General features: G+C 35.8%; 2 protein-coding genes across 3 annotated transcripts in view; one reads left to right on the top strand and one right to left on the bottom strand.

Annotated features, from left to right (window-relative positions):
- The window catches only part of LOC100373657 (exosome complex component RRP43-like), a 39803-nt gene extending 26163 nt beyond the window's left edge, over window positions 1–13640 (top strand). For both annotated transcript variants that reach the window (XM_002733162.4, XM_085498148.1), the window contains 4 exons: window positions 5161–5257; window positions 7586–7706; window positions 10711–10817; window positions 12512–13640. In XM_002733162.4, coding sequence (XP_002733208.1) covers window positions 5161–5257; window positions 7586–7706; window positions 10711–10817; window positions 12512–12624 — 438 coding nt within the window. In that variant the 3' untranslated portion in view covers window positions 12625–13640. The remainder of the gene's footprint in view (window positions 1–5160; window positions 5258–7585; window positions 7707–10710; window positions 10818–12511) is intronic.
- Window positions 13641–15383: 1743 nt separating this feature from the next.
- LOC100373507 (kelch-like protein 26) lies at window positions 15384–24004 on the bottom strand. The gene is made up of 3 exons (XM_085498433.1): window positions 23899–24004; window positions 19298–19648; window positions 15384–19056 (listed from the first exon to the last, which is right to left on the bottom strand). Exons 1-3 carry the CDS (start codon window positions 23952–23954, stop codon window positions 17253–17255), a joined length of 2211 nt encoding a protein of 736 aa, XP_085354559.1. The 5' UTR covers window positions 23955–24004; the 3' UTR covers window positions 15384–17252.
- Window positions 24005–25382: the final 1378 nt, after the last annotated feature.

The raw sequence follows: 25382 nt of genomic DNA, 5'->3' as shown, positions 1-25382 counted from the left end.
TTAACATAATTAATTAACACTGATATCTCAATTACTGATCATCACATTTGAATAAAATTTGGTACATAAATGCTCTAGGACAATAGACAGCCTGATTAATTTTGGGTTAAAATTTGTTCATATTAATTCTCTAGTTAGCATAATAATTCATAATTTTTTTGTTTTGTTCTGTTCTGTTCTGTTCATATTAGTTACCTGATGTACATAATTAGTTTTCAGCTTTTCTATCAATATCTCATGTACAGGTAATTTTGAATTAATTTTTAATGTGTCTTCAATACTCTCAGCACAAGCTTTCTAAGCTTTCTTTGATTATGCCCTGTCTTGTTTCAGTACCTTTCACAAAACAACCTGTATTTTTTCAAAGCCATTGATGAATTCATTTCCTGAATAATAAATTATATGTGTTTGATCCAAAAATAGCTGTTTACAGTTGTTAAAAAATCTTGTCTCAAATGTTGAACGGTGGTAGTTGTCATGTCACATATGGGACTCATAGTGATATACACAACGTGTGTAAACAAAATTGTTTGTTTACATGAAATTCGGACACGTGCTACGAGGCAGCCACCGCTCTTTAATGTTATTGTGAAATTTGTTTAGTTACTAGTGAATTTGCATTATTGTTATCAGTTTTCAATTATAGTAGGCAGGCCTGTAGACTTTGTGTCAGCGAAATAGACAGTACATACAAACTTATGCTATTATGCAGTCTCTATGTTACACAACAAAGGGTGACAACTCCAGGCACTTTCTTAAAATACACAGCATGTACAATTTGACAAAGTTGATGTTGACTGACAGTTCAGGCAGTGAAGAGCTTTGAAAATAGATCATCATGGCATGTATCAAAATGAAATGTACAAGAAAACTAAATTATAGAAATGCAAACTATTTGTATGTGCTGCTGCAGAGTAAACACCAGATTTGTGGAATCTGTCAAATTACAATGTTCAACAATTATATTGGTTTTGTTTTTCAGAATAATAGGAAATTAGTTTACAGTCATGCTGAGAGAAGATATTGTCAAAATTCAAAGACGTGCAAATTGCACAGTCAACCTGTTATCCAGTGCTTTCTATGTGCATATAAGTGCTTTAGGAAATCCAATTTGGGTGGAGGGAGATTGTGTTGTCATGGACAACTTAACTACAGTCTTTCAAAATCAATTACAATCACCAATGTTTATAAAATTTGCTAGAACCAACTTCAGAAGCGTTTGAACATTTGAGACAAGAACTATAAAAAATTAAAAATATAATTAGTTTTGATAGGGAAAAATATGGTATTCAAAGAGTTAATTTTGATCATTTCCTTCAAAAAATGTTGATAATAAAATTCTGAATCTATTTGTGCCTTTTATGGAACTGAAAATAACCCTTTTCACCATGGTTATTCTGATCAGAGAAAAAAAATTGAATTAGGCAATATTCATACACAGTAACAATAATGGCTGTTTATATTGTAGTAAAATATGATTTATTACAAGTGCATATGACAACCTTTAGGGCAGATATCGATCTCTCTTCTACTTGTACTCTCCGACATTAACCTTTAGTAATCTCTGACATTGCATGGTAGTTACAATGGTACCATTACAATGCAGAAAAAATATATCACAGTAAATCATTCAAAATTTGTTGTGTAAAGATGCTCTTAATACAAGTCATTCATATGTTTTATGCAGAAAAGAAGGATGCAAGAAAACACATGCAAAATAATTCAAAAAGCAGCCATTTTGAAACATATTTCATCAATAACTTAAAGTGCCTGTGCAATGCCCACCCTCACGTTTCCCATTTTAGATCTGTGTCCCACTGAAATGGGCAGTTATTGATTTTTTTGCTGAAAATGATTACTCGTATCCAAGTAAATTTGGGATATTTCTCGGGTTGTAGCCACGCCCATCTATCCTGAAACGGTCGACTGTTTCCGGAAATCCGACTCTCGCCGAAAGTGCGCCACCAAAGGCCAAAATGTGGGAGGAAGTCATACCCCTGAGCCGTAATAACACTGGTCATTCAGTATATTTTTAAACGATATACATTTTTCGATCGGTGTTTTTTTTCCCTTTTTTTTTGAGAGAGAGAGAGTTTTTAGATGTTGTGTTACGGGCAGTTGCAGTGAAACGTATAGTCATAGTGTAAGTATTCACACGTTTCTAATCGATCCGAAAGTGCAACATCAGTGGACGAAAGCCACTTAACCTCAGCTTAATTTTTTTTTGAAAAACTGTCCTCGTCCATACAAAAAAACAAACTAGGTTTAAAGAGAAACGCCAACAACATAAACCTGGCGCAACACTTTTGAAAGAAATAGATTCCGGACCATGATCACCGAGGCGGATTTCAGAAGAGAGAGAGAGACGGCAAGTTTTTTGCGATCCTGATTATTGTTTTATAGAGACCATTTAGTCCCTGTTAAGTAAAGAGTAGCAATTATTTTGACAGTGACACGAAAACGAAGCGACGAACAAACCCGAAATTACATAGCCCTTACACACTGCTAATTGTTTTCATTTTCGAAGGCTAAAAGTTTCTGAATTGTTTGGGGGTTTGTGTTGAATGTCGAATTCACACCTCTGTTCTTTTTTTACCTCCATGCTTGAAGCTTGATCTGCGTAATAATTTATGAAATAAGAATCCGGGCTTGGTCAATGTGTTTCCACTAAATAAAGTTTTAATATGATGTTATAATTATGACAATCACTCCATGGATCACGCTGACTCGAATCCACTCTGAATTTATCTGTATGTGTGTCGATCTCGATTATTTTTGTTATCCAATTAAACGCTGCTTTTAACGCACTTGCCCTCGTCGTGACCCGACGCGTTCACCTATTTCAACAAAATTTCAATTTATTTCCACACGGCTGTCATTTATTTAGTAACTGTGATTTGTCATATTTTAATTATTTTATAGTGATCACTATAGTCTAATGTTTAGAATGTCAAAATATGTTCTCTTTTATTTTAATTTTGAAAGTTTTACTCAGACGATCGATGAAATAAAACAGTGTAGTGACATGCCTAGTAACCTATTTTGTCCAGCGACAGTGTACAAACGTGTGCCGGTGACGATTACGGTGACCAGCTACACCAGAACGGACATATTTCGCATCTAACTCAACCCCATGCAACAAAAATTGATACTATGTGTTCATTATGGTCCATTCCTCCTCGACGAACAAGTACATAAGTGAAAATTTAGTCAAAGACGAGAAAACTGCACAAGAAATTTGCCTTATTTACACGTATCGGCAATGCAAGCTGCCATGCGACTTCCCCTTCACAAGGGGAATTTCTGTATGCAAATAAGAAGCTAATGAGGAGCCTCGTTTTAAAATACACAAAAATAAAGTTGCTGTAGATTGAGTTTAAAACACATTTTTTCACTCAAAAAATAATTCATGCTTAGAAACATAAAAATTAATAATATTTATGTATCAATGAATAATTTTAGGCGTGAAAATAGCAGCCATTTCACAGGCACTTTAAACTAATTTCTCCAATTTCTCGTGACAGCCATATGCAGCCCTCATAACACTACATATCATTTTTATAGCATACGTCACTGAACAAAATGTTGAGACATGATGGAATGTTTCTGCCATAGGAAACAATTGTAAACTATTCAAAACATGCATTTTTTAATCAATTTTCAAGGTCGTTATGTGGGAAACTTAGTTGAGCGTATACTTTTATTTCTGAATTTTGAACATTACAGTAACCCAACCTTTCCTGCTGGATTTCAACGATTTTTGAAAATGTTTTTTTAATGGTAGTGAACTACCTTAAGGTCAAGACATTGACTGAATTGGATAATATATTACAAAGATATACTCTGCGACAGACAATTGCTACGCTCACATGACAGCATTTTATCAGAGCCCAACGGCTCGAGCCAGCAGAAATGGCCGTGTGAACGTGTTCGGCTCGAGCCGACTCGAGCCAACTCGAGCCAAGTTCGGCTCCACTAAACCCTTGGGGTTGAACTCTGATAGGGTTGAGTCTCGACATGGCTCCGATCATGTAAATGCATCGGGGCCCAACTATCGGAGCCGAAATCACGCCCACACAATTTCCGGCTTGACGAAGAGGTACGCGTCCTTATATATAGTAACAAATTATTGCGATAGATTGATAGCTCAACGGGAAACAAAAAAATGGCGTACGAAATTATGTGACAAAAACTGCACGACTGAACGGGAACCTTTTAAGGACACTAAAGATAAAAATCGTAGAAGCGATTGCGGTACGATGACGTGTTCCTGGTTATTTTTGATAGTCCCTCTATGATAGATAGAGAGAATCTGTGATTCTTCCTAGTAGTTTAGATATCACTACAGTTGAATAGTTACAAAATGGTAATTTTGCATGACAATAACTTGAGCGAATAGGCTGTATTAAACGCATTTTCGCTGCCGTGTTTCCTGTTTATTCGAGATACTAGTACCTAAATCATAATACCTCCATGCTCAGACTCTTTTTTCTCCTAGCTCAACAGCATCATGCCATGTAAAGAAAAAACACAAGCATGACACTAAAATCGTTTTCAGTCACTAATTATTCGAGGGCCCTGTTCAGTTCGGCTGAGATCGAACTCTGGCAGATCTTGGCTCTCGTTCGACCCCCGACTGTATGAATGCATTGGAGATAATCTCCTGTTAATCCGTGGGAGGAGCAGTAGTTCGGCTCCGATAGAATGCTGCCGTGTGAACATAGCAATTGGTGAATAGTCTCTGAGTAATTTTGTAATATCTAAACAGTCCAGCTGTTAACTGAGCAAAGAGATAATAAAAAATAGAGGGATTTTTTCATAAAAAACTCCATGATGTAACAAAAGTGTAATCTCGGAAATATTGTGACCCTGTCACTTTTAATTACATTTATTATTCTGTACTACAAAAAAGGAAATTCAGTATCTAATGAAAATGACATTTCGTAAGTACTCTTAATCACTGCTGAATAATGTTCATGCAATCTAAAAACCCACAGGATGAATATATGCAGGCAGTTGGTGAAAATGATAAAACATAATTTGGGATAGGAATAAATACCAAAAATAATTTTGGGTTGTTCCATGATTGTGGTTGTCATGGCAACATTATATTGTAATAACCCGAACGCATTGTTTCATAATTACTCTTTTATTTTTTAGATTGTATGGGTTCTATATTGTGATATGATGTGCTTAGACTATGATGGTAACGTCATTGATGCCTGTATCATTTCACTATTAGCGGCACTACGCAATGGTGAGTATCAATATCCATCTTCTATATATAGCATTTGATTGCAAAATATTACTTAAAATAAAACTTGTGTAATCACAGTGCAGTACAGACAGGTAGAAAAGATCAAATTGGGGCAACGCCAAATGTGGTTTCACCTTCTCACGATTTTTGGTGAGTTCATTGCCAGTACATTATCCTCTTGAGAAACCTCACAACAGTTATTAATGGGTTTAGACCATTGTGAGACAGGTGTGGTTTACCCTGCTGATAAATACATGTAGTACCAGGTATACAGCATTGTGAGACAGGTGTGGTTTACCCTGCTGATAAATACATGTAGTACCAGGTATCCAGCATTGTGAGACAGGTGTGGTTTACCCTGCTGATAAATACATGTAGTACCAGGTATCCAGCATTGTGAGACAGGTGTGGTTTACCCTGCTGATAAATACATGTAGTACCAGGTATCCAGCATTGTGAGACAGGTGTGGTTTACCCTGCTGATAAATACATGTAGTACCAGGTATCCAGCATTGTGAGACAGGTGTGGTTTACCCTGCTGATAAATACATGTAGTACCAGGTATCCAGCATTGTGAGACAGGTGTGGTTTACCTTGCTGATAAATACATGTAGTACCAGGTATCCAGCATTGTGAGACAGGTGTGGTTTACCCTGCTGATAAATACATGTAGTACCAGGTATCCAGCATTGTGAGACAGGTGTGGTTTACCCTGCTGATAAATACATGTAGTACCAGGTATCCAGCATTGTGAGACAGGTGTGGTTTACCCTGCTGATAAATACATGTAGTACCAGGTATCCAGCATTGTGAGACAGGTGTGGTTTACCCTGCTGATAAATACATGTAGTACCAGGTATCCAGCATTGTGAGACAGGTGTGGTTTACCCTGCTGATAAATACATGTAGTACCAGGTATCCAGCATTGTGGTGAAACACAGAAAGTAGTCATTTATTAATCTCAGGAATTCTGTGGCAATTGTTTACTAATTTAATATGAACAAGAACATGTAATTTTAATTTAGTAATATTGTTTGATATTGTATGTTGAACAATACATTGGACTACAAATTATCAAAAAACTGAAAACGCTGTTCGTAAAGCATGCATCTTAGTTTTTGTTCAATGAAACAAGGACAAATTGTACTAAGCATGTGCACCAGGTGTTTTGGTATGTACAATAATAATTATTTCACATGTGTATTTGTAGTTTTGATTTTTTAGCTAATGAATGCTTCTATGCATCCTGCAAATGCAACATTTTTATTTCATGATTAATCATAGTATAGTTTATTGAATAATGATATTGAAAAATATATGTTTTTGTCCATATTGCATCTTTAAATATGCATGCATATATTTGAAATAATGCTTTTCACGGCTAAATTGTGGTGTATTGGACTTATAAGGTTATAAGGAAATCAACTGTTGTCAAAAAAGACTGTTATCGATTCCCGAATTGATAGCGGTTGCTCATTCATCGTTTGTGTGCTTGTGTATATTGTGTGACTTGAGGTCAGCAAACCAGAAGTTAGGACAGATTTCGTACGTTCCAAACACACAGAGTGGCAGTACACCAAATATCAATGTGTCCAACGAACAACATCAAAATTCCCCTGAAATAAAACTGCTATCATCTTTCAACTAACTCATACCAACCTCTGAAAATGTGCACACTATTCTGCCTATTGAAGCAAGAATAACGAACATGCAAATTATCTAATCATCACGTCTGGCTGTAATTCAGAGCAAAGAGCAACCCGATAACTTCCAGGTGAACAGGTCATAACCAGTTTGTACATTGCATTAAGACTCCCTAAGATGATCATTATGAGCAGGTTGTCACTAAACATAGGTTTGACTGTAATAAATATTAAATAGTTTTAACCCTCAAAACCTGTATGAATTTTTAATTTGACATGCAAAATATCAGTATGTTTTATTCAATCAATAATTATCATTATGTAAAATACATACAAGTATTAATAATTGGATCACAAAATATCATACAGTAATTAATTATTTGATCACAAAATATCATTTGGTAACGAATTAATAAGTCACAAATGAAATAATTGCAAAGTAATTAGTCAATCAAAAAGACAAATTTTAATGACAATTTTAAAACGAAAATGAAATTAAATCATGCTGATAGGAAAACCAATTTTCCACAAACTTTCTTGGTTTTTAAATTTGCTTTTCCAATTTGCAACTCGAGATGCGGTGTATTCTGCTGTACTTTATGGATGCAGGATACATCGCATCTCTCGTGAAAATAACTTCCAATACGCAACGAAAGTCATATTATTTCTTATGTTATTTTTGTAGTTGCACTGCCCTCTATAGAGGTAGATGAAGAGACCGCTAAGCCGAAATTAACATCCTCAACTTCATCTACAATGACGGTTCAATCACTGCCAGTGTCAACATCATTTGCTATCTTTGATAAGTATGTGTCTCATTATTATACAATACTTGAGTGTGTGAAATTGACAGTACATATGAAAATCAATCCAATTACTGCTTCTTAGTTCATTAAATTAGGGAGAATTATCGTTTTCTGACTTCAACGCTACAGTTCCATGCCACTTGACCCCTTTGTATTAACTTTATGATCAATAAAATATCCCTTTTGTTAATTACAAGTTCAGATTCATTGCTGAGACTGCACTTAGTGAATAACTAATTGTGTAGATGAGACAGGTTCACAGCGTGAAGGTTATGCATGGTGTAATCGTTTCCTGCTTAGACTTAATCTAAACCGCTGTGATTAATACTAGGTGTAATTCACAGGAATGAGAATCTTCACTCGTCACTTTGTATTTCGTTTACACTTGTAAGCAATATTATCCTTATAATAATGTCTCTGGTGTTTACTGTATAGTCATGGCTTACAGGCATAAAATAAGACGGTATTAGAATATAACTCACATGTGTACATCTAATACTGTATTATGTTTGGCGACCGTAAACTACATCAAGCTGGTCTGAACCAAAAAACTTATCTAAATCTAAAATAAACCAAACACTTCTGAGGATTATACATTTCTTTAAGGTAGTTACCATTAAAAGCATATTGCCAGATTTCCTAAACTTTTACCATGTGGCTTCATTTCATGCTTTTACTCACAGAATCCAGATTAACAAGCCAAGTATGGCCACCCGTCAGCCATATTGAACTGAAATATATAAAAAAATTTTTTTTAAATCAGCTTGTCAATAACTCAGTATATGTTCAAACAGCATACCAAATTTGAAAACATGTTTTCATTTCAGAAAAAAATTTTGAAGCAATGAAATTATGATTTTTTAACATTTTTAATGACTTAAATGACTGCAATTCGATAAAATATTAACCGATTAAAAAAATCATAAGTCAACTATTATGATCTGTTATTGTATCAATTTTAAACCAAATTGATCAAAGCATTTCTGAGAAATCACTATGCAAAACCATGAAACAAAAATGGCCAACAGTCAGCCATTTTGAATTAAAATGCAAAATAAAACAGGACATCCATGAAGCACTCAACATATAAAACCATCATATCATGTTTGAAACAAATTAGCCTAAACAATTCATGAAAAAAGGTACATTCGGGTGCATTGTTTGAAAAAAAAAAGACCACCAGTGGGCCATTTTGAATCAATACCGGTATATACAAAAACTGGACGTACATCTGACAGCATATGTGTACAGGCTTCATAACAAGTTTGAAACATGTTTCTTGTATCCAGAATAGGTCGTTGTTTTAACCAATGAGAGATAACCTTGTAAGTGTTTGTGAATTAACTGATATTATATGTTCTTCAAACATTTGAATTTAAAACTTATTATATAATATTGAAATGAGAATTATTTTTCTATTGTGCACTGCATAATGATTTTCCCTGAAATGATTCTGTTTATTTAAATTTTGATGCTCTCACTCCCCGGTCTAACAAAGATTGTGGTCTACAGTCACTTGTTTGAAAACGCATTGACCAATTTTCTACAGATTTAGATTTACACATTTTCTTTCTTGCGTTCTTGAAGAATGCACTTTCGTACGTAATATTTCATACATGCTTAGAGCAACACTTCAACATTTGTACTTTGGTATAATTATGCACATGCAGTCAGTTTGTTATCCAATCAATGATCGCCACTGGCATTATTATGGTTTTTAAAATGTCTGGAACCAACCTTGCACATGTGTAATCTCATTATCAAACTCATTGATGGTAATGTTAGCCACAAGGACTGTGCCGGGCATAGTTAATTTATTACAAAATAATGTTTCAACATAAATTCAGACATTTTTTTTTCTCGAAAATATTAAATTGGGTAACAAAAAGGTAACTTGTGTTTAAATCAATAATTTTGTATTACTTTAAAAAAAAAAAAAAAAAAAAAAAAAACGAGATGATTTTGTTGCTTTTATTTATTAGATTGAATAGAGTAAAACTATCTTATCTGGTTTCTCTGTTCTAGATTCAAACAATAAGACATGCTACTTATGTACATGTAGCTTAGTATTTATTACAAAATATTGTAGCTATTATTTATTTTGCCGAAGGTTTTAAATCCTTAAGTTGGTTCATTTATAATTCTGTGCATTCGATTTTTTCGACCCCAGAGGGTCTCGTTCTCTGAGATCAGTCTGATAGTTCCCAACATGATTTCAGAATGTCTAAAGAGCTAGCTGTACACTTTCTTTTTCTGTACTTTATTTCCATATGGACTTTATTTTTATATTATATGTTACATTTGATTTTGAAAAAAAATTCAACAAAGACAGCTAAAATCTCTTTTCAGGAAAAAAAAGTATTTTACAGTACAATAAAGCACACAAAACTAAAAACAGAATGTTAGCTCACTACTTTATTGTGGAGATTATTGTACAAATTATAAGTACATATCAGGTGAATGTAATAATAGAAACATGTAGTCAGTACATGTTATCAAAAAAAGGAAGAACATAATACGGTGTAAAAACCCTAATTAAATCACCTGCTATGCGATTGTGCTCACTGGAAAAACCCGCTAAAGGCTAAGTATGGATCCGTTCCCTTCCTTCAGGAACGCACACTAAATAACAGGTGGAACAATCAGTGAACCATATCAACTTCCGCCCAATCAGGAACAGACACTTGCCTCTGCAACATTGTATCCATAAATCAAGCACTTGCATGTTGGCAAGATGTAACTACCGCCTATCAATCACTCATCATGCCGACAAAACAATATTTTAACGCTAATCTTTGAACCGCTTTAAAATGCTATGTTTGCTTTCTCATGAACATTCATATTTTGTACATGGCCACTGATCACATTCAAATTTACCCAATATGTTATAAAAAATAAGTTATATGTGTGGTATGGAATGGTAAATGCAATATTGGCTGTCATGGTTACCTGCTAACAGTTGTTTTTGATTTTTAGTACAAAGTAACAAAGTCTATTTTTTTAGTTCCATTCTCATAGCTGATCCAACAAATGAAGAAGAGAACCTAGCAACGGGTGTTGTTACCGTGGTGACAAATGAGTGTGGTGAACTCTGTGCTCTGCACAAACCAGGTATGTAGCTTACTACCGTAGACGGATATCAGATTCATACAAACAATATAACATGTTACTACTACAGTAAAGTCATTTATTTTCACAAATACATATAATTTAAATATATAATAATTTCACTCTTTTGACCATACATGGATTTACCAGTGAACCAATGAGTACTATTGTAAGTTTACATTAATTTTGCAAATTTCACTTTCAAAAATATTGAAATTAAATATTAATAATACAAATAGATGTTGTACCATTTCATCTTGAGTACATTTGAGTGTTCATGATATCCTACGTATAAACGATCAGCACTCAGGGTATTCAGGGTAAACAACCTTCGTGCACCATGTACCAGATTAGAGGGAATATTATGTCTCTTAAAATTGCGAAATGAGTTGTGTCAACAATTTTATGGCAGTCCTGTGACTGTTAACAACCACTCACCAACGTGTACATCTGTCAGCTGAGAGATCGTCGTTATATCTGTCAGCTGAGCAGTTGTCGTTATATCTGTCAGCTGAGCAGTTGTCGTTATATCTATCAGCTGAGCAGTTGTCGTTATATCTGTCAGCTGAGCGGTTGTTATCTGTCAGCTGAGCGGTTGTTGTTATATCTGTCAGCTAAGCAGTTGTTGTTATATCTGTAGCTGAGCGGTTGTCGTTATATCTAGCTGAGCGGTTGTTGTTATATCTTTCAGCTGAGCGGTTGTTATATCTGTCAGCTAAGCAGTTGTCGTTATATATGTCAGCTGAGCGGTTGTCGTATCTGTAAGCTGAGCGATTGTTATATCTTTCAGCTGAGCGGTTGTTATATCTTTCAGCTGAGCGGTTGTCGTTTTATCTATCAGCTGAGTGGTTGTCGTTTTATCTGTCAGCTGAGCTGTTGTCGTTTCATCTGTCAGCTGAGCAGTTGTCGTTATATATGTCAGCTGAGCGGTTGTTGTTATATCTATCAGCTGAGCGGTTGTTGTTATATCTATCAGCTGAGCGGTTGTTATATCTGTCAGCTGAGCGGTTGTCGTTATATCTGTCAGCTGAGCTGTTGTCGTTATATCTGTCAGCTGAGCTGTTGTCGTTATATCTGTCAGCTGAGCTGTTGTCGTTATATCTGTCAGCTGAGCAGTTGTCGTTATATCTGTCAGCTGAGCGGTTGTCGTTATATCTGTCAGCTGAGCTGTTGTCGTTATATCTGTCAGCTGAGCAGTTGTCGTTATATCTGTCAGCTGAGCGGTTGTCGTTATATCTGTCAGCTGAGCGGTTGTCGTTATATCTGTCAGCTGAGCGGTTGTCGTTATATCTGTCAGCTGAGCGGTTGTCGTTATATCTGTCAGCTGAGCTGTTGTTGTTTTATCTGTCAGCTCAGGCATTGTGTAGAATATATTGACAACGTTTCCAATAATAGGGTGGCACCCCAGCTATAGTCGGGCCAGTGTTAAATATTTAATTCAATTCTATTCTGGAAAGGTGGCAATCACCTTCATACATGTAACCTAGCAATTGTTTTAAATCTCTAGTGTAGCATACCTGTAATGTCTTTCACATATAGGCACAACTAGAAGGACAAACAAATCCTACTTCAATAGCTTTTATACAGTAATAACTGTTTTCCTGAGGCGTATTTGTTGAGATTTGCTCACAAATGCATTCTAGTGTTACATCTATATTCGAAGCATGACTAATCCTCATATTTTGTTTTCATATCAGGTGGGAGCTCTTTATCTGAAAGTCAAATACAAGAATGTGTAAAGAGATCGTTCTCCCGTGGTGACGAGATCAGGAAGCTATTGGATGAAACTTTTAATAGTCTGGATAGATAGATAGCAGCGTTTTATATGTTTACACTTCATGCCCCAGTACAGATGACACATTGACTTATTTATAATGTTACCTAGGTTACGAGACAATAACTCATGTCTTCTTCAGTAGTTTTTATTACAATAATTAAAGTAACTTATAAGGAGTTGAATTATTGATGTTTGTTATTATCTTTATTACAATATAAATATATTTATAAAGATAGAGCAAGATGATGTACTGTATGTACTGTGAATAAGATTGGGTGATTGTCTTGTAGAAATGATGTCACCATCTTACGCTCTGTTGAATAAGATCCGCTTTGGTCGAGGAAAAGACTTTAATTTTGACTCAAATATCAAAGAAAATGCAGGAACTAAGTCAATCCGATAAAATCCTGGTTTGAGTCTTAGTTCTGTATTTGCTCTATTAGAAGGACATGCTTATGTAAAGGACATGCTTATGTAAAGGACATGCTTATGTAAAGGACATGCTTATGTAAAGGACATGCTTATGTAAAGGACATGCTTATGTAAAGGACATATTAAAAAGGTTTGTTTCAGCTTGATGTACTTTAAACACTAAAAAAAAAAAACATTTAGTCCATACATGTGATTCTATGGGAGTGCTTATTACAGAGCAAATATGGTATATGTGTGTTGAATCTGAGGTCCTTTGTACAGTATTTTTAGGGGGATCCTGTAAGTTTGTGTGACAGTTTAGAGCCCTTGTGTTTGAATGTTGAAATAGATGCAGGCAACATAACATCTGGACAAATATGTGATCTCTTCCAAACCATGGAAAGACCTACATGTAGCAGTATGGAGGCTGTAAGCTAAGCTTGCAATTATAGCACAATGTTTAGAAGATCATTGCTATTGATTGAGTAAATGTTATTGATTATTGGTGAATTACTGATGGCATCGTGGCTCATTGAATGTTTGGATTAATAATATTCGATCACAACATGAAAATTGTAATTCAATTTCATCTTTAATTATAACATGTTCATTTACATTAAAATGTTTTTATACCTTCATCTGTATCATATCAGTATGTACAAGTAAAAAGAAATTACAATTGTTTATAATTAATGACATGTTGAGTAGAGAGATGAAGGTGACACGTACTAAAGATACCATAAAACAATCATGTGAGAGTTTTTAGAAATATTAAGGAGTCTGCAGGAAGATTTATCTTGGTATTTCTAGTATCCATGCCAACTCAAGATTAAATACTGCTAGCCAGATTATGTTTTGTGGGCTTGGGCTTCCACTCCACAGTTTATGAACTTGCTGTAAATTTGTCTTATGTCAACTATGTACCAGTAAATGTATTTGCAACATCATGAATAATTTGTAACTCTGGCAAATATAGAGTGTGAGAAAAACAATAGTCATCCATCCAAAATTAGCATATTCAGATTAGCCAATCACAGTCGCCCACTGACCCTGGAGATGAAAACTTAACAGAAAAGTTCAGACTTGTTGGTCCAGCCTAACCCATGGAACATAATCTAGATATGTGGCTAATGTATTTAATATTGTTTGTATTTGACACATTAAATAAAATTAATGATGAGAACAGGTTTGATTGACATGGGTATGAGATCTCATGTAGAATTATAAATTCCATGCAAGCATGCGTGGCATGAGCTCAATGGGATTGTTAGCCCTTATTAGTCCCCATTGGACTTATGTTTTGCCCTGTGTGCGTCCGTGCGTCCGTGATCACCTGTATCTCGAACATGCATGGACCTATTAAGTTCAAACTTCACTCATACATCACACATTATATGGGACATATGCACATGCACTTTTTTCATGATCCGATTAACGATAGCTGAATAGCGGCCATTTTAAGCTCGAAAATGCATCAAAATCGCACATTTTCACCATTCCGGACCCGGATCTCAGTTATGCATGGATGGATTTTGTTCAAATTTGGTACATACATTAAACATAATAGGACCTTGGTGCACGTCATTTTTTTTACGGATCAAGTTCAAAATGGCCGACTGGCGGCCATTTTGTTTTAAAGAATTCAGTTCTGGATCCGTATCCGAGACATGTCTGGATTGATCAAGTTCAAACTTCACACACACATGGTACATCATGTCACAAATAGATATGTGCATTTGTTTCATGATCCGCTTAACAATAGCTGAATGATGGCCATTTTAAGGCCGAAAATGCATCAAAATCGCGTATTTTCACAATTCCGGAACCGGATCTCAGTCATGCATGGATGGATTTTGTTAAGATTTAATGCATATATTAAACATAATATAAGCTTGATGCATACCAATTTTTCTTTGGATCAAGTTCAAAATGGCCAACTGGCGGCCATTTTGTTTTAAAGAATTTAGTTTTCGATCCATATCTCGGACATGCCTGGACAGATCAAGTTCAAACTTCACATACACATCATACATTATATCATACATATGTCTGTGCATTTGGACCAGTCCTTTTAAGGTCAAAAATTTACAAAAATTGCACATTTTCACCATACCGGAACTGAATCTTAGTCATGCGTGGGCAAATTTAGTTTAATTTTTTTTTTGGATTGTGTTGAAAATGGCTGACTGGTGGCTATTTTGTTTTTAATTACTGAATGCAGTTCAGCATCCATATTGTTGCTGCTTTGAATGTATATGTCACTCAAAAATGAACGGAACGGGGACGTGTCATTGACAATAACTTGTCTTTATCTGCCTTTGATGTTACACACACAGCAATGTGAATAATAAAATGTGGGATTGAAACATTACTCAACAAGATTGTTTTACACGTTTAATCAATAACAGAAATTAATATCTGGAGTGAATATCTGTTCTTGAATTTTGAAAATAATTATTCTTCATGAAAATGTTGGTTGTGAATAAACACAAAATGAACAGTTCTTGTTATAGGTAAAATGTGTCTGGCATTTACCCTCCCCCTTCAGTAATAACAAAAGATAAGTTATTTAATTGTATGTCTAAATTGTCTATTTGACAATAATTCTATAAATTCTTTTAAAGCATTTTTATGAATGGCTGGGGATTTAAATTTTGTAAATTTAGACAATGCAGCATTAGAAAGTCTACTTAGCATTACATTAGTCAGTGCAATATTTACAGTAGAATCTGAATACAGTTAGCAGTGCAATGAAGATCTTCTTTAAAAGTGTCAAGTTTATATACAGTATATACAAGAACTTCATCAACCTTAAAGTGAAGGAACTGAAAGATGTGCAAAGAGTATTTGTAGCCATCTACATATTGTAAGGCAATTCAATTTCTGCCCAACAGACCATGAACTGACCAACATCTGTCATACATCTACTTCGTATAAATGCTGTAAATTTTAAAATGTCTTTCAAATACCTAAAAGTTTTGAAATTTAATTTAATACAGTGGCCCCTCGCTAAGTCGCGGGTGTTGGGATCCAAGCAAAAACCGCGACTTATCGAGGGCCGCGACTTACCGAGGGCCACTGTATATTGTTCAGTGTAGTTTATTTAGCAATTACATGTACAACAACTTGTTTGATAACATCTGAAGAAGGTTGGTGAACATTGATGCGATTAATGCCTGTTTCCGGGGAAACCAGTGTTGTATTTTTTCGTCTGACTAAGTCATACTATATGTGTTGTCTCGTTCGTAGCAAGTCAGTCAATAATCTCTAAAATGGCCATTCAAATATATACCTGTCACATCACTACATAGCGGGGAATTACTTGATTTGTAACGACGCAAAATCCTGAAAATGTTCCGTTCGATCATTTGCCTGTATGCACGGGACGGTGGCCGTGACGTCACGAACTGAGAAAGGGTCTACAAGTTGCTGCCTAGACTGGCAAAGTCGGGACTATAATTAAATGTTGTTTTAGCGTGAGCGCGAAAAATAACCTGACCGCTAAAGAAATCCTTCGCAGTCACGCTAGTTTTTGCGATCACGTTAAAAAGGCTAAATTGACAATTATATTTTTTTGTAAAACAAAAAAGAAGTCCCGACTTTGCCAGTCTAGTTGCTGCCGTGAACTAACATTAGCACGCACGTTAGAAACTGCAAACAATCTGTTAGAGATTTTCAGGAATATTTCATCGTATCCCATAATACGTTCAGTTAGAACTTGATGGCAGAAATGCTGACAACGAACATACACTTTAGTGTATTAACAGTGGTATCACCCCTTTTAATGTATCCTCCATGGAAGGCTATGTATGATACGTAGTATTATCAGAAGACATATTTACAAATGCTAGTACGCTAATCTAATTACATTCAAATATTACCGTGAAGTGATTTCGAGTGGGAAGGCATCGCTTTTTATTATATATCCAAGTGCTAGTGTACCCTTTTTTCTCTGGCCTTTTTGGAAGAACGTTTTGTCTTATTTGCTCAGGATTGCGATATGTTCGCGTGTCAGTGACAGGCAACACGTTGCGCGATTCCCTGTTCATCTAAGGTTTGTTTACCTGTAGCTCCGGGCCGGGGGTACAGCGGTCAAACGTCGAAACCAGAATGCATATACGCGATTCCAACTACAAAAAGTACCTGGTGTTCATTGAATTTAAGCTTGCTTAGACAGGAGTCGCTGAAAAAATCTCTTCATGTTTTCTATTGTTTATCTTTAATTAAAATAAACACTTATGTTATATATTTTATTCAACGTCCAACTGAAATCGTGGGTCATTGGGTACGTCTTGTGGCAGTATTAACGTGCAGCATGCCATTCCGTTCAGAGTATTAACCATATCCGACTTCCATCCCCACCTATCATCATCTACGTAGTAACATAGAACTGATCTCTTGCTCTGTTTCGTCTTCCACTCGTATCCTCCAACCACGTATATGTTTCCTTTCATGACCACTGCGTTTGTCACACTACACCCCGAGGGCAAATCTGAAGGGAGTGTGTGCCATTGATCGCTGAGTGGGTTATAACATTCCGTATTAAGAACGTCGATCCTCTTGCCGTTTCCGTCCTTGCAGTTACCGCCGATAGCGTATATTTTGCTTCGCACCGTGACCATGCTGTGCCACGCCCTTGCTGTTTGCATTGACATCCGTGCTTCCCACGTGTTGGTTGTCGGATTATAGGCATTCACAGCATTGCTGTACTGCCCTCCGTATCCTCCAGAGATGTATAATATGCCGTCAAATACTGCACCCGCTGGCGCCACGGCACTGACAGGGTAAGGCGCCACAAAGGACCACTGATTTTTCTGAGGATCATAGTATTCAACAGATCTCGTTCTTTCATGACGTCCTTTCCACCCGCACGCCGCATATAGTTTATTAGCTATCACGCACAGATGGAAGTTTGACCGCCTCTCCATCATTGTAGGCAGAGTCACCCAGGTATTGATGCGTGGATCATATCGATATACCGTGGCCAGGCTGTGTTCACCTCCTGGGCTACCGCTGGTTTGCCCTCCAACCACGTACATAAAATTGGCCAAAGTAGCTACGCTATGGTCTACCAATCGCGACGGTGCTTGAGACAGATGATAGGTGGCACCATTGAACGTGTTCAGACATTCCACGTTTGTAGTAGCTCCGTTATCCCGTAGTCCGCCAACAGTAATGAAAAGTTCGTTACTGGATCTTAGCATTGAGCTCATGGATTGCATACAAGGCTGGCGATGTGGAGTAGCATGGTACTTGAAGGCATCGATCAGCAGGGAGTTACATGCTGGATCATTCATCATAAACCCATGAGACTGGACTTTGTCCACCAAGTCATCTGGCGGAATCAATGACAACCGGACATTCCGCATGAGTTTCCCAGAATATGGTAATCTGATAGGAGTTAGTTGTAGCCACCTGACCACTGTCTGGAATACCTCCGTCTCGTCGTACATGGCTAGCTTATTGCTCTTGAGACAATCGTTCATTTGTCGGTCATTCAGCTCTTGGAAAACACCCTTGTCCGTAATCTCTTTAAAGTTAGCCAGTATAAATCCCTCAGCGAACACTCTGAGATCACTAACATTATAGCTGGTGCCAATATTTAGAATCTCCACACAGTTTTCGATTAACAACTCTCCTTTCAAAAAATCGCTACATATGTCTATAATACTGGGCATCTCTAGACAAGTGGTAGCTTCTAGAACCTTTGGCACGTTCTGGATACTCAAATCAATCTCAGCTGTGTAAATGAAATTTATAACTAACTCGAGACCATGGGAACTCAGGCCTTCTAAGATAATCTCACTATCATCCGTGTCCTCTGGTGGTCCGTTGAGCAAGTCTCTGAAGTATCCGCTAAACGCAGCCAGAACGCTTCGATGTACTTGGAATCTACGCTCTTCTACAATCAGAGTCAGGTCACACAAAATATTTTGTCGTCTCAATGCATTCATTCCTTGCATTAGGTTAACACTGTGTTTGGGGGATTTCAGAGTCACCGTTTTGTTAACGTTCTTCTTTCGTCTAGGCTGGACTGTTTTATCAGATGTTTCACTGAAAAGAAGATGTATATTTGCATTAGGTTCCTTTAAAGAATCTCAATAATTTGATGGAAATATTCCTCATTTACTCCAATAACATTGTCTTATCATCTTTTGAGTACACATAATATTAATGATAATTAACATTCTGTCACGTTATTCAATTAATTGTCTTTCAAATGGCACCAATTATGTAACAATTGTTCTTACAGATTACATACATTTGTTTTTGAAATTACTCCAGGAATAAATACCTTTTGTCATCAAACACTTTCTGTTGCCAGAAATGTGGCGATATTGTAGTCAACTTTGCACAGAATTTTAACAAAGCTGTTCTCAGGGCTTCCATCTTGAACTCATCCACTTCGGGATCATTCATCTGACATTCATCTGGAGAAGAAGTAGCTGCGCATGCGCCAGGAAGATCTGTTTCCTGTTCTAACTCTTTGTTGCCCTTCTCCTTCATCCATTTTTCTTGTTCCTCTTTTTCCAAACTCAACTCCAGTCTATTACCGGAGTCTTCTGTCGTCGATGTTTGCTCGTGCTTCTCTTTTTGTTTTCTCTTTGATTTTCTAGCTTTGCCCAGTCGTTTTTCAAGTAGCTCCCTGTGAACAAAATTGAAACCGTATAAGTTGTTGCCCATCTCAAATATGAAATGCTCTAACTGGCATTGCGCGAGTTGTAATTAGCACCATGACTTCATTGCTGTAGGCCAAATACGAAAAACAACGCATGCGCAGTGAACACTACCATGGGAAGGAGATCGTTGATTTTCGTAAGAGTATTCAACTTCTCGAAGACAATCAAATATAAAAGTATAAATAATTGAAACACAGGATTTTAAAATTAGTTTCTTTATAATACTAATTGTAATCGTCCAACAAAAACAAACGAAAACAAAGGTAACTTCCAAATGCGAATTTCATACCAATGCACCTTCGGGCATATCCACTAACAATATCTATCTACGATGAATGCATCCCTTATTTGGCCAATGTCGCTTAGAAGCATTTTTTGTAAACTTACATTATGCACTATTATACTCGTATATGTGTATGTTTTATTCATTTTCACATTTTTGGGATATTTTTTTTTTCAATCCTAACAAGAGCCATTGTTTTTGTAAGGGTGCATTACACCTATCAACAATATTAACATATATATCGAGTAATCCAATGATTGCGACAAGAGAGTGAGATCAGTGATTAATTTGGTTTCTCAGCTAGAACATGACGTGGAAAAACCAGAAATGAAATTGAGCCATTTAACAAGAGCATTCAAGACGAGCATACATAGTAGAGATGAAGTTATGTGTGGGGGAAACTGCCACAAACAGTATAGAATCTTTAAATCTCACCAGATAGACTGTAGATACATCAAGCAGTAGACGGTATACCAGTGTGCAATGTTCTAATGGTGAACACGCATGTATTCAGTTGTACAGCAATGAGATAGAGCTACTAGTAGTTGAAAACTACATACGCTAGGACGATTTGGAACAATGTAGCACTTGGAGTACAAAGGATGAAGTCTGTCTTAATTAACACTCTTTGTCAATTTAAAGACAAGGGTGGATTCACACCTTAGAATTTTAATCCTTGGCGTCAATTAATATGATTGGTTGTTTTAATTGAGCCAATCAGGGAGAATACACTTATGTAAACTGATAGAAATGGCTGAATATAGGCCAAAGTGTGTTTCTTTGCGTCACGAAAACAGCATAAATCTATAGAAACTTTGATTACAACTACTCAATCTTGACAACATAACTGGAGATAATAAACACTGATAATTACATACAACAATGAAGTAAATCTGATAAAAAGAAGCGAAGTTATGGTTAAATAACATGAAAAATATATGTATCCACATGGTAATAACGATATTATGATTAGAAGATGCCTTACATATACTCCAAAATTGTTACCCGTATAGTGGCCCGCATTGCAGCAAATGAGAGGAAACAGTTCCATCGAGCGTGTTGTTCATTTCTTATAAGAGCTATCTTGTGTTATGGTGTATTCCGTATAAGAGTTTTATTGCAATGATGTGTGAGTTAATCAGTTGTACGTTCTATACAAGCAAATAATTGTATATTTATTACGTATCCTTTAAAAGAAATCAAATGAACACCAATATTAAGTCAAGTTACACGCCGTTATAACCAAACACCAAACACGTGGTAGTAACAGTTTTTCCATTGGTATACATATGTGTACACGGCATGTACACATCACATATCATACATATGTTTCATGTTTAACGTGCCACATCCATCACTCCGCGTCGTAATAGATGTGGATCCCATACGACGTATGAAACGCGTGTAAAACATTGTTCATTCACATGGAAAGCAAACGCGCGTTGTATAATGATCGCAGTCATTCAATGATCTGAATTTCAAAATAACGAATTTATAATGAGGTTTTCATAATTGGAGAACAAAACACGATGCCCGTATCTCTTAGAGAACGCGACAATTTTATATTGATTTGGTCTATAATTAGGAATCAACGTATGTTGGCACTTATAATCGTGCTGTGTTCGTATCATTTATTTATTCATTTATTTATTTATTTATTTATTTATTTATTTATTTATTTATTTATTTATTTATTTATTTATTTATTTATTTATTTATTTATTGAAAATCGGCCCAAAATATGCATATCATTAAATTATTTTCAGAGACAAAAGACCATTTTTTTTATATGTAAAGACAAACCATTGTACTCGCAGATCCCAGTGAGATATTGGTACACTAGTATTTTGAGATCAGAATATTCCATCTATATTCACTGTTCAGTGAATCTGACGCCAACCAGATGGCAAATTACGATTTCTATTTGATATAATGCGACATAACTGTATTCGACTCACAGTCTAAATAAATGAGGCACATGTTATTGAGTACTGCGTGAAAGTACATGTGATAGTCCGGTGGATTACGTCATCAGTAACGTGACGTGTTGACGGGCTCGTTCAAGGTTGCTTTGCAACACACACGGTTGCGGGATTGTGCCTACCTAGAATTGAACAAACGAACAATATATTAATGACTTTTGTCAACACGTGGTGTGATTGGGTAGCTATGTGGAGTCACGACTATCACTATCATGTTTTCCTGGGAATTGTTGATGTAATCATATTTAGGACTGGATTGACAAATGTTACAAATTTGATCACAGTAACTAAAAACGGTTTATCTGTCAGTCAAATTTTTAATCAAATTCACTGATTCATTTATGTCATCTATCATCATGTACACGTTATTGATTATAATTTTTGATTACTATTAAAATAACCGTACAATTTTCAAAAGCAGTTTACGGTTTGCAAAATCTCGGACAACTGTAGAATATCATGACTTCTATGTCACAATATTGATTGAAATATTTAAATGTATGAAAGCAATCGCGTTACGTAATGAGCTGTCCATTTACTTCTTCAATGATTATACATATTGTAATAATCCACTACTCTGTGTCGTACATAACAAATATTAATGAAGTTTCAACTGAACATTTTTAAATATTAAAAACGCATAAATAATGACGCAATGCTGTAAATTATTTACTTATTGCTTGATTACCTAAATTGCTAGTGCAACCTCGTTCGCAGCGAAATATTCCAAACTTTCATAGCAATAATGCACTTTTCGGATTTTAACTCATTTTAAAACTCATTCTAATAAAGTCATGGACAATTCAATATGATAATAATATCAGGCTGCCAGTGTCTAGCAAAACTATCAAAATATCAGGCTGCCAGTGTCTAGCAAAACTATCAAAATATCAGGCTGCCAGTGTCTAGCAAAACTATTTTCAAAACATCACGGCGCAGACTTTTCTGTTTTGGTTTTGAACATGGATGGTATCGCTCGATTTAAAACAAATCAAAAGTAACTCCATTCAACTGACTTTTAAATTGAAAATTTCATTCCCCTCGTTGACTTTTGTAGCTCTCGTTTTACTGTAGAACATCACATTTGAAGATAGTGGATGACATGTACTGTCCGTGCGGAGAGTGAAGGTGTTAGCGCAAATTATCCAGGAAAAAAAATCCAAAATGGAGCAATAACAATATCCCTTTCTCACCAATACGTCGTGCGACTTCCAGGCGAAAAGGATAACAGTAGATACGTCAGTGGTAATACATACCCCCACGGTGAGTTCAGTTACGTCGCCGTTTCCGTGTTTCGGCAACTACGGCGTTAACTATAAAAGCACTAGCTCAGAACAAACTGGCATGTCACCAAACCACAAAACGTTCATAAAATGAACTCATTATGCCAGGAATAGACGCAGATGTTTAATTGTTTGATTGATAGTAATTGTCAAGAATAAAAAGGCAGGACGAAACACAACATGGCAATAGTGAAATAAAATTATCTTTGTTTATGCAAATTACACCCACATCATATTAAGCACCTCTTGTCAGTAAAGTATACGTATACAAATGATTATTTTTCATCCAATAACAATCAATATTTGATTGCGCACTAAATCTAGAATTTTAATGTTTTAAAAATGCACAAAATCTTAAAGAAAATGTCGAAAAAACATAATATTCAAATAATCTGTTTATTGAAATGTTCATCACATTGTTATAATTCGGCCTGCAAGCGCCATTGTATGACGTAGACGCTCTATGTGGTATCGCACGAAATATGCGGGCGAGTTTATTCAGTACACAACAACACGTCCCGAAATAGTAACACCAGTCAACAGCTAACTCCGCGAAGACAGCAACAACAACCACTAATCCTTTAATCGGATCAACTTGACTGGGAAATACGACAGGTGGCAGCATTCTAGCCGTATAAATTATTCTTGAATATATTAAATGTTCTTACCTTTCTAAACGGAATACTGCAGTAAATGGCTGCAATTCGCGGAGAAAGTCGTCCATTCTATCACGTGAGCATGGCACGAAATGGAACACTTAGCTTGACAGTTTTTCTTGGCGAAGTTTTTTTTCGCTTTACATGGGGAGACCTAATGATTATAGTGACGTCACTTATATAACTGATTTTTCGAGAAATCGCTTTCATAGACTTTTGCAAGACTTTCTCCACTGCTTGCATTGCGCTGATTATATGTTTAATTTACTAATAATGTAAATTGTATATTTCAACTGTCCCAATCTTTGATAACGGTTTATATTGTTTGACATTATTTTCTGTACATGACTTTATTTCATTGAAACAAGAGGCGTGTATGTTTCTTTGTGGTCGCTATGAATTAGAAAAAAATAAATCGAATTATTATTATTATTATTATTATTATTATTATTATTATTATTATTATTATTACAGACTCTGTGGTCTGTATAGAAAATAAGAACACTAACAAAACTCATGATGTGTACAAACGGCGTATATAATTAAGTTCGACCATGTGACGCAAACCAGCCAATACGATTCCTTATTAATATTAAAAGATAGAAATACACAACTCAACATTTGTAATCGGAAAAATATTTTGTATTAAGAAATTGATAATTTTCAATACGAACAATTAATTATATTTTGCTTTTATAATTCTCCAAGACGTTTATAATACACGCCTACCATGGTCACTTTATCTTACTAGCCAATCATTGGTCATTCAGATCATCTCCAAATCACGTGATGTCCAGGTGATTTACAGTTTCAATCAACTAGTCAGTGTTATGAGCCATACTGACTGCGTGTATTGATGAATTGTGTTATTTGAAGAGGTCTCAGAAAGATGCAAATCGTTATTGGATAATTTAAACCACACAAAAAATGAGTAAAATACTCTTCAAAATTCAAAACGAAGAGACCTAATGGAGATAGAAGGAAGATCTTAATAAAAAATGCTTCACATTGAATTTGAATTTTTTAAAGAGCGGTTATCGTCACACCGCGACATTGATTTTCCCATAATTCAATGGGCTCTTCTAATTGATATCACGAGTACGAATTTTGACCTGGGGGCGAAGTGCCGTCGATGACTCTGGAAATACTTTCCAATCACTAGAGATATTACCTACTAGTTAAAGTTTGGTAACGTCCCAGTTTGTACTCGTTGGTCTGTAAAACAGTCAAAATCGCCATCTTTGTTTATATGAGACCTATATCTCGCGCATGAGTGGCGCGACGACCGTCACCCTTTGATATAGTCCATCTTCAATCGCGAACACAGAGTCCTATGTGTAATTCTGTGACTTGGTGACACAACCGAACTATACAGCTACTTGATGATGTCTTCAATTGCCAAGGCGAATATCTTGCAAATCCCAAAGATGTTGCTTATACAATTTTGCCGACAATACAACATCTAAGGACAAACCTATTCAATTCTAAACCGTCCT

Source organism: Saccoglossus kowalevskii, chromosome 4, assembly GCF_978046115.1.
Source record: "Saccoglossus kowalevskii chromosome 4, keSacKowa6.1, whole genome shotgun sequence".
NCBI classification, from domain to species: Eukaryota; Metazoa; Hemichordata; class Enteropneusta; family Harrimaniidae; genus Saccoglossus; species Saccoglossus kowalevskii.
Note: the sequence above shows the minus strand (reverse complement) of the source record. Positions and strands in the feature narration are given on the sequence as shown.

Excerpts from the sequence above, each read along its gene's own strand:
- LOC100373507 (XM_085498433.1), bottom strand. The coding sequence starts at position 23,954 with ATGGACGACTTTCTCCGCGAATTGCAGCCATTTACTGCAGTATTCCGT. Across the intron at positions 19,649-23,898 it reads GCAGTATTCCGTTTAGAAAG|GGAGCTACTTGAAAAACGAC; the intron begins GTAAGAACATTT and ends TTTTGTTCACAG. Across the intron at positions 19,057-19,297 it reads AAAGTGTTTGATGACAAAAG|TGAAACATCTGATAAAACAG; the intron begins GTATTTATTCCT and ends TCTTCTTTTCAG.